This window comes from Dipodomys merriami, unplaced genomic scaffold, assembly GCF_024711535.1.
Source record: "Dipodomys merriami isolate MVZ:Mamm:240054 unplaced genomic scaffold, mDipMer1.0.p SCAF_545, whole genome shotgun sequence".
Classification (NCBI taxonomy): Eukaryota; Metazoa; Chordata; class Mammalia; order Rodentia; family Heteromyidae; genus Dipodomys; species Dipodomys merriami.
Genome location: NW_027206119.1, coordinates 299,907 through 310,258, shown reverse-complemented (window position 1 = coordinate 310,258; position 10,352 = coordinate 299,907). Strand labels below are relative to the sequence as shown.

Genomic DNA, 10,352 nt, shown 5'->3' with positions numbered 1-10,352 from the left:
ACAAACAGTTATTAATTTTTTCAACAAATTTTTATTAATGATCTATCACATGCTATATATACTGTGTTAAAACCTGGAGCAAAAATAAAATAAGCTTTTTTCCTCATTTATAAATAAGTGGGCAAATGGATATCAAAATGAGTGAAGAAGGGTCAGCTAAAATCACTATATAGAGGCAAGCAACCCAAGTTACAAATGAAGCAAAATCCTTAGTTTTGTTTCCCTGGTTTTATTCAAAATGCTAGGGTTGTATTCAATGCTTGCCAAAGAAGACAGAGTAAGGAAGAGCAAGAAACTATTTCCATTGCTTTTATCTTTCTGCATATGAAAAAATTACAGCATGTTCTGATTTTTTATTCTATTTTCCCTTTATCCACCCAAAAAGGAAAATGAAACATAACAAATTCATGGGGACTAAATGTTAAACAACTTGTGAAATGTTGTCAGATGCTATTACAAAGAACTCCAATGAATTTCTGTAAGTTCTAATAATTACAAAAGACCATGTTATTGGCTAGTTGGCCATGTTACTCTCTGTGAAGGTAAAGAAACATACCTGAAAGGAGAAGGCCTGGAATAGATCAGAGGCTCAGTTAATGGTTGGTGAAGCTAAAAGGTTGACATGGTATGTCAAGAAACGTGTGTGTACATGTGTGTGTGCACGTGTGCATGTGTGTGAGAGAGATACCATTTTTAATGCAGAAGAGTGAACTTATCCCTGGAATTCTACAATTTCAAAATGCTCTTTTACTGGTCGCAATTGTATTTTTAAGTTTATGTAATCTTGTCATTCTTCTTATAATATGAAACCATTTCATAAATCACTTACCAATTAAATGGATGAAATCCCATTTCACACACACATATCTCAAATAGTAAAACTGATGTTTAGGTGTCCTGTTGCTATGCTACTGATGTCTGGGTTCTCATCCTTTCCAACTCCCCTGAGTAATAAGGAATGTATGATGGCTCCTCTAGACTTCATACATTCCTAAAAACCAAGTATTGGTGCCAGCTCATGGAAAACATCTCAGATAAAAATGGAAAGAAGAGCAGGGCACCGGTGGCATACTCTGTAATCCTAGCTTCTCAAGAGGCTAAGATTTGAGGATCACAGTGTAAAGCCAGCTAGAACAGAAAAGTCCCTATGAGACTCTTCTATACAATTAACCAACAGAAAACTAGAAGTCGAGCTGTGGATCAAATTAGTAGAGTGCTAGCCTTAAGCAAAAAGAGCTCAGCACCCAGGCCCTGAGTTAAGCCCCACAACCAACAAAGAAAAAAAAAAGGAAAGAAGATAGAAATAGAGAAGTCTTGTCTTCAATATGAAAGCTATGTAAAATTTCATACTTACATACAAATGACTGAAAGTTAGTTCATACCATCACCATCACCACCTTCTAGAACTTCTAAGTGCATTCTATTACATATCCTCCTCCACCTATGGAGGAGGTAATGTCCCAATAAACCCATTGTAAATTGAAAATATGGTGAGACAAAAAAAACATTTTTAACTTTATTAACTTTAAGTAGTTGTACTAATGAGTTGACATTTAACAAAATTTCTGCATACAATGGCTCTTGATCAGTATCATCCTCTGAACATTCTCGCCCACCCCTCCCCTCCCCACTCCTTTCCACACTCTTCTGAATTTTGTAGGCTATACATTGAATTCTCCCCGTCTTTTCCTCTTCATTCATCTACCCGTCCCCTTAACCTCACCTTGCCTCTTTCAAATACCTGCTTCCTAGTGTATTTTTTATTTATAAGTAAAGATGATGTACAGAGGGGTTGTAGTTACATGTCAGGTAATGCACACATTTCTCTTTGCGCAGTATCACCCTTTCTCACGCTCTCTCCAAGTTTTTTCTCCCATCCCCACCCACGTGTTTTGTTTTCAACATAGTGTCTAGTGAGTACTACTGCCATTTTTTGTCCTGCCATTTCTGTGCATTGAACTTTGACTCCATCTTTCTAAATAATTACACTATTTGAGTTCTCCTTGCAAGGGACACATATTTTCCTTTATATGTGGAAGCTAGATTTAGCTTATAAAGTTATAAGTGAATATGTTGGGTGGTATGCAAGTATATACAAAAATTCACTGAATCTTTCTGACTTACCAAATGTCATAGCTCAGTCTCTCAGTGCAGTGCAGACTCAACCATAGAGTCATCCAATGGCTTACTGGGCGTCATGGCTCATGCACTGTCCTGAATCTCGAGACAGTACATGCTACTACATACCACCAGGTCAGGGGAAGGTGCTAGTTTAACACTGAGTATGATGGCTAGAGGGGCTGTGGGCAGGAGAACTTGAGTCCATGCCAGCTTTGGGGCTGCAGGAGAATACCAAAATATATCCAAACAATAACTAAAATTAAAAGGATGGGATGTGGCTCAAGTGATGGAGCACTTGCCTAGCAAAATGTGTCAGGGTCTCACTGCTGCCAAAGAAAAAAAGAAAGCAAAATTCAAGGAATTATTTCTAGTGAAAGTATATTTTTATCTGTACCATCCTAAAGTCAAAAATAGTATTTTAAAACAATTATAAGGCTAAGACTTCAGTTTTTCCAAAGTCTCTGAAGAAGGAAAATATATATACCTAGATGATTTCTCTCTTAACATTACTTCATACAAAAATGCTTGGGACTGGGGTATGACTCAAGTGGTACAGTACCTGCCTAACAAACATAAAACCCTGAGTTCAGACCCTAGTATCCCCTCTCCCCTCCCAAAGCTAGATTCAGGTATATAGACATATAAATAAAAGGAGTTTCAATACAGTATTCTTTGATACAGAACTGAAAAACCCTGGAGACCTAAGTACCTATTCATAAAGGTAAAACAAATGACTGATAAAACAAATGATAGTACATTTAAGCAATGGTATATCATGCAAAATGTCATGGAGCTATCAAATAAAATGTAGTAGACTAGAGCACTAGCACTTGAGCTGAAAAACTGAGGGAGAGCGCCCTGGCCCAGAGTTCAAGCCCCACAACCGACAAAAAAAAAAAAAACAAAAACAAAAACAAGTAGTGGATAGCTCATTGATACATGTGCATGTATTGCAAGTCTTAGGTATATGGTTAAAACAAGAGGGTAAAGCATAAACTAGTCATAATTCCTACTGAGTAGAGAAAGGGGGGATATGTATACATGTGTATACAAAGTCTATAAAGTCACAGCAGGACTATAGGGAAAACTAGGGACTAAGAGGGACATTTCAAAATATAAATATGTGTTCATATGCACAAAACAAAAGCTATCCGGAGGAAGTACAGGCAAAAGAAAAGAGGAAGGGCGATGTCTGGCTTATTCTACTGGACCAACTGCCAGCTTCCTGTGTCTCTGGTTTCTGTGATTTCCCAACCTCAGTACCAGTGTTCTCTTTGTAAACAAGGAACTACAGACTGAAGATCATACAGTAGAACTCCTATAGCAAAAAGGTAGAAACTGTCCAAATGCTCCTTAGAACTAAATTTCATGAAGCATATTTTTAATTAGGAGTTTACCTGACAGCTTCTGTTTCATTGTCCTTCAACACTTTATGAGATCACTTCTAGTTCTATTCCCAGTGTGCCTATATTCGCCCATATTCTTGATAATGGCTGCAAAGCCTGTGGTCAAAGGAAAGATTTGTGCAGGATGTTTCTTCCACAATGACTGTAAATTGCTTTATGTGTTCTTGATAATAAACTCTTGGGAAAGGACCTATTCATGCCTAGTCCAGCTGGCCAATTATTTGGTCAAGAGATAATGTTCATCATTAGTCCCACAACAATTTGGAAAGCATTCCCAGTATTTAGAGAACTCTTTTAATTGAAATTAGACCAGCATTTCCACCAATCCATAGCAAGGAGACCAGAGGAATTATTAAAGGAGTGATGTTTTATTTTTTTTAGTGTTTAATAGAATACATAATGAGTCACATAATCAATGATTCATTACTTCACACACAGGGAGGGAAACAGTATTGAATATTTCTCTTGTACAACCAGTTGTGAACAGGGAGAGCAAAACTAGAGCATTTATATGGCTAAAGGAATTCTCACTGTTTAGGCACGTATGAAAAGACTTCATCACCATGTTTTTTGTTTATAATAGGGAGCATCTTCTTGCCTTTGTGTTTCACTAGAAATGTCTGATATCTTTGTTTTTTGAGAAAATGGCTCAGTGATATCTATCACTTAGCAAATAACATTTGCAACAGTTTCAGAATCCCAGATAGTGCTGTGGGAATCTTAAATTATTTAACAAATAAAAATTTTTCAGATGCCCAGAAAAATTTAAACAACATATAATTTGCACCTTAAAAATTCACATCCATTATAAATGCCTTAACCCTTTGTCATTCGATGGTTAATAATGGTGGTAATAAGTTACTTTGCATCATTCATATTCAGTATTTGTAGCAAAATGTACCTGCCTATAAAGTCACAAAGACAGTTGTATAATTATTTATATTACAATTAATGTCTACATATTTCAAAACACATTTAGGATTTTTTAAAATAAAAATTTGGCTTGGAAAAAAAATCACAGAATATTTAAGTGGCAAGGAATCTTGGTCAACTAGTCCTTCTTACCATGAAAGGTTATAATCTAATGTAGATATGTGCTTAAATTTCTTCAGTCTAAGTTTTAGAGACTCCAGTAAAGAATCTAAATCCTCAAGTTTTAATATATTTAAGTATTTTCCTTTAATACTTCAACATATTTACTGTCCTAAAATTTAAAAAGAAAAGTTGGCTACAACATAACTTGCTTCTGGCTATAAGAAAAACCTGTTTCAGGTATAAGGGACTTGGGAAAGTCATTTCTCAAGAGACAGCATTGGATAATCTTTTTAAACTTCAGGTTTGAAATGATTCTTAATAAGGAAAAACAAGAGGAGAAAAACCCAAACAGAATAGTCACTCCAATAGGTTTACAATAAAAATACTCAGTTTAAGGGTTTAAAAACTTAAGTCAATTGTGTAAAGTACTTGCTATTTATATTACAGAAGAAATTCCTAAGGAGTTCAACAACTCCTGTCAAAGCTTTGCTAAATGTCTGCATTACAATTTACCACTTTTTGTAAGAATACAAAAATGATTTGAATATTAGGCTGGAATTTACCATAATTTGAAGAGTAAAAAAATTTTCAAAGCTTCATCTTAAATGGCTTTAATTTAGTAACATTCCATGGAAAATTCCAATAAAAATTGTAATATGCAACAAGCACTGCCCATTTGGTATTTGCACATGATGAATTTCCTAAGACAATTTTATCTAGTATTATAAGTATTCACTGCAGTTTTTTTTAAATCCAAATAAGAAACACAAAAATAAAAATAGTATTGTTAGGGAAAATTCTTTAGTCTCATACTTCAAGGAATACTTTCAACATTATTTAAAAAATTAGAATGTGATTCATAGTCATGTACCAAACATAGGTTAAATACTTGATGCAAAAACATGGAACATGATAGCTCTTTTTTTATCACCACAGTCAATGATTCTGTCTACAAAACTAATTGTCTAACATCACTCAGTTATATTTATGAACATCAAACTGGTAATTGGCGCAACGTATGCAAATGCTTGCTTCTCTGAGTCAGATTAAAGCAGTCATACTCATCTGCATAGTTTCCACATTCTGCCATGATATTTGAATGGTGCTTTGGGGGGGGGGCCTCATTCAATGGGACCCTACTAAGCTCCTATCCAAGCTCCCAGATGATCACCAACACTCCAGTTCATTCTGTAGACCTTAAGTGCACATGGAAAGGAAGGGATCCAAAAGGCCCAGGCCAAGGGAACTTAATTCAGTTATACTCTGTTCTCCATGGAAAAGGAGTTGTCTTGTCATTATGTGGGGCTTAAAGTAGGAAGTTCTGATGTGTTCACTTCAAGAGCAGAAAGAGCAATCATTTGTAAAAAGAAGTCAGTTTATGCTACCCCAAACATTAGATTCTTTAAAGGAATCTATGGGATGCAGGAGGGAAAGGGCAGAGGTTGGAGGAGTAGAAAGATGACTATTGCAGGATAGAATAGTTAGGCTCAAAGTTACACAAAATACAATTCATAACACGAGTAGCAGAGACAAAATTTTAGCCTCCTAACTCTTGGACATGTGCAGATTTGAGGAGGGAAATCAGAATCACCAAGTCTTGCCATTTGTCAATGTTTCTGATCTGTCCTAAAGACAATCATTTGCTTTTTCATTGAGCAATCTAACAAAATGCCATAGGAGAGATACCCTATGTGACACTCACTCTTGGCCAGCGAACAAGAATGCTAAATCATTTCTGGCTTGACTTGTAAGTTAAAGGAACACAACCCTCCTGGATTTCTGCATTTATTTCCCTTAAAATTACAGTGTTTGTACATAAATCTAACCTTTCTAAAAAAACATAACTCAAATAAAGAGCTTAAACTTTTCTTCCCAACTAAAATGAAAAAATACTAGTGGAATAAAAATGCAGGTGCCTTGATTTTAGGTAGACAGTTAATGGACATATTATTAGTATTATTAGTATTCAATACTCCAGGGGGAAAAAAGTATAAAGCAAACTCAGGATTACAATTATGTATTTTTCCTGGCCCAAATTCACCATAGACAAGGATATATGAAACTCACCAAAAGCTTAATATACACACCAGCCAATGCAAGTTTTCAGAGGGAGGTTATATAGGAAATGTTATAGTATTAGTGAATGATTTAAAAAACTAAATGATTCATGTAAAATGTTTATATATGGTATATACAGCTTAGATCACATGAGTCTATGAATGAAACTGTCCCACTTCCTAAAATCTGTCATGGACATAGCAAGATACAGTACAAGATTTGTTTTAAAAAGGAAGGAGAAAATAGCACTAATTTGAACACTGAAGACGACTCTTACAAATTCTTTAAAAACATATTTCAGAGAAAGATGCAAAAACAAACGAAGAGATAGAAAGGCTTCTCCGTCATCGCAGAATTCCAAAGGATGCCTCACAGAAAGAAGCATGAGGAATCGGCCATTCCTCTTCACTTATGGTGAACATAGGGTACACACTGGGAGTTCATTCCACACGAGAGTAAAGGCATAAGGCAACCAGGTCTCCTATTTCTGTTGCTTTTCCCTAAAACACCATTTTATTGCTCTGCTCACATTTAAGTACTTATTTTGCCTTCATTTAAAAAATATTCCATTTTACATATAGATAGATAGATAGACGGGCAGCCCTCCGTGGTTAAATTTCCATGTAGCTCTATCCATTTTAACGTCAAACTGCATGAAGGAAATGACATTGTTAGCCTTTATGGGCGGGGGTGGGGGGGTGGGGGGGGAGGAGTTGTTTGTTTTAGGTCTGCTCAGCAGTAAGGATTTGCTGGGCTTGAAGACCATAAGGATTTTTTAGTAAGCTTTTCTTTCTAAAGAACCAAAATTGAACTAACTCTGCTTACCTAACAGATTCTAAAATCAGGATTTATAGCCAATAAAGTCAAAGTTGAAAAACTAAAATCTGACTGAGTAACGCTTTGGTTGAGTTATATAAGTATTCACAAGATAAGTTTAGGGATTCAAAACTGTTTTTTAACTGGGATCTGTCACTAATATTGATTAAAATGCAAATTTGCAGTAACTTTGCTATTTAAATGCTCATGTACTCAAATGGATGGTACACACTTTCAACTTCCAAATAATACATGGGTTATGTCTACTGTTCCCTCCCCATCTTTCCTCCCTCCTCTCCTCCCTCCCGCCCCGCCCCAACCAAATCCTAGATCTAATTGGCTGTACCATCCTACTGCCCACCAAACGAGGTGCACTACTACCCAGTTCCATTCAAATCACTGCCAGGTGACTTCTGGCAGCCCCTGGCGATCTGGGCCGCCTCGCTTCTTGGGAGACAGCAGCATCCTTTCTCTCTCTGGACCTCCAAGGCTGCCGTTTTAAGCAATGCAACCCAGACCTCCCTGGACAGGAGGGAGTAGCAAGTTTAAGCTAGAGACAAAGCTTTATTCCAGGCTGGAAAAAAAGGATAAGATCGTTCACAGTGCTGGCTCTAGTCCAATACTGTAACTTTTCAAAACTTTACAGTCACTGACTGCACTGCCCTCCACGGGGGTCTTAATTCAAGCATCAGTCTTCCAATCCGTCTGCGAAAACTCTCCTTGAACGAAGATCAGAAAGACCGTTAGCCACCTCCTAAGCCCCTCACCACCCCCTCCCCGCCCCAATGTTATCAGTTCTGATCTCTTAAACCTGAAAGGAGTCCAAAGGACTTCAGAAGATTTCAAAAAAATCTTCTGTACACGAATCAGGCTCTGAACAATTCAGTCCTTGCCAGGTGCTTGGTGCTTTTGCGCCCACGCTGCCCGCTTGGATCCACGCGGAAGTACCCCGGCCCCGCGGGGTGGAGGGCGCGTGGGTGGAGGGCCATACTCTTGGTTAGTTAGCCGGGTCCACGGACGAAGAAGCCCAGAGGATGTGTGGCTGCAGAGTCTGAAGAAGGGGAGCTGACGGTTCTGGAGGAACTAGTGAGGGGATGGGGGGGCGGGGAACGGGGGAAACCGGGGAGAGGGGGCAGGGGCTGGGGATCGATCATCCTCTCCCCCGCGTGGAGCCGGGGCAGAGGGCGCGGGAGCGGCGTGGGGACCCGGGGCGCTCACTACTCCCTGCAGAAGACGTACTCGGTGTAGCTGGTCCAGATCTTGTCCTCGCTCTGGTCGGTGCTGCCTGCGAAGGCGCAGGTGCCCGTGGAGCTGCACGCCACCATGTGGAAGCCCGATTCGGACAGCTTGTCGAAGGCCTGCTCCAGGAAGTTGAACTTGAGGTAATAGCGCGAGGTGTAGCGCTCGGGGGGCCGATCGGGGTCCCGGCTCTCGTTCAGGGTGTCCCCGAACACCTCCTTGGCCAGCGAGGTCTTGCCGCACACGGTGATGCGCGCCACCCGCCGGAACTTGGCGTCTGCCTGCGCGTCCCGCCCGATGGTATAGGAGCCGCGGTAGCCGATGGTGATGTAGCCCGATCGCCGGCTGCCGTCCAAGGACTGGGACGGCGTGAGCAGCGGGCCCGCCGCGCCCCCGGACGGGCTGCGGCTGGCCAGCTCCAGCGTGGGGGACGGCGCCCCGGCCGAGGCGCCCTCCTGCGGCTCCGGCTCCCCGTAGCCCAGCGGCAGCAGCTCGTCGCCCAGGGAGCCCTCCTTGTGCACCCCGCGCCGGGAGTGCGGCGGCGGCGGCCCGGGGCCGGGCTGCTGGGGCGCCCCGAGGCGGCGCACCAGCTCGGGCAGCTCGAAGTACTCGGCCTCGCGCTGCAGCCGGCTGCGCTCCGGGAAGTAATCAGGCAGCACGAGCTGCAAGTCCCGCAGGTAATCCAGGATGTAGCGGAAGAGGAAGCCGTCCCGGTCCAGAAAGAAGCGGCCTTTGCTGTCCCGGGCCAGCTCCTGCGGCTGCTGCTGCGTGAACATCCGCCAGAGCAGGGACTCGGGCACCGACACCACGGTGCAGCGCCGGGTCACATACACCTGGCCCCCCACGTTCAGCTCCACGATGTCGGGGAAGAGCGGCGGCTCCGCGGAGGACGACGAGGAGCCGCTGCCGCCCCCGCCGCCGCCCCCGTTGGGTAATCCTCGAGTGCTGTCCGCCAAAGCCATGGCCAAGAAGTGCTCGGGTTGAGCCAGCGGCGGGCACGCACGGCGCTGGCCGCGCTCAGGAGCCGCGGCGCCGGGACGCTCGCTCAGCCCTGCACCCCGGCCGCGGCAGCCAGCCGAGAGCTACGCGGTGTGAGCGCGCCGCCGCCGCTGCCGCTGCCTCCACCGCCACCGCCGGGCGCCCCCCGCGAGCCCCGCGCCACGCACCCGCCTCGCCCGCGCGCTCCAGGCGAGTGCCGGGTCGCGGCCCGCACCGCGCTTAAGTAGAGCCGCCCCGCTCGGGCGCCCGCCGCGGCGCGCAGGAGGCGTGGGCGGCCCGGAGCTGCGGAGTGGAGCTCGGCTCCCCCGGGCGGGGGCGCGGAGGGAGGAGGAGGAGGAGGAGGAGGAGGGGAGGGGGAGGGGACCCAGACTCGATTTGCATCTTAAACGCTGACGCGGCTCGGGGCTGCTGGCTCCACCCCGGCTGGCGCTCTGGGGCAGGGGGGGCGGGGGAGGAGTGAGCGACCTGGGTCCCCCCCCCACACTCGCTGCTGGTCCCCTCCCCGCGCTCCCGCCCAACTTTCTCTCTCTTCTGCCACAGGCTGTTTCCAGGATCGTGGAGTTACGGAGGGGCGGCCTGGGCTCCCCAGCCCCGCTCACCGCCGGCACTCTAGGAAGGGGGACGTAAACTTTCTGTACACCCCCTCCCCGCCACCCGCGGAGCGGAAATGCGGGCCGG

General features: G+C 43.6%; 1 protein-coding gene across 1 annotated transcript; it reads right to left on the bottom strand.

Annotated features, from left to right (window-relative positions):
* Positions 1–3,876: 3,876 nt before the first annotated feature.
* On the bottom strand, positions 3,877–9,907 carry LOC138811655 (BTB/POZ domain-containing protein KCTD12). Its single transcript, XM_069999360.1, has one exon. It carries the CDS (start codon positions 9,635–9,637, stop codon positions 8,654–8,656), a length of 984 nt encoding a protein of 327 aa, XP_069855461.1. The 5' UTR covers positions 9,638–9,907; the 3' UTR covers positions 3,877–8,653.
* Positions 9,908–10,352: the final 445 nt, after the last annotated feature.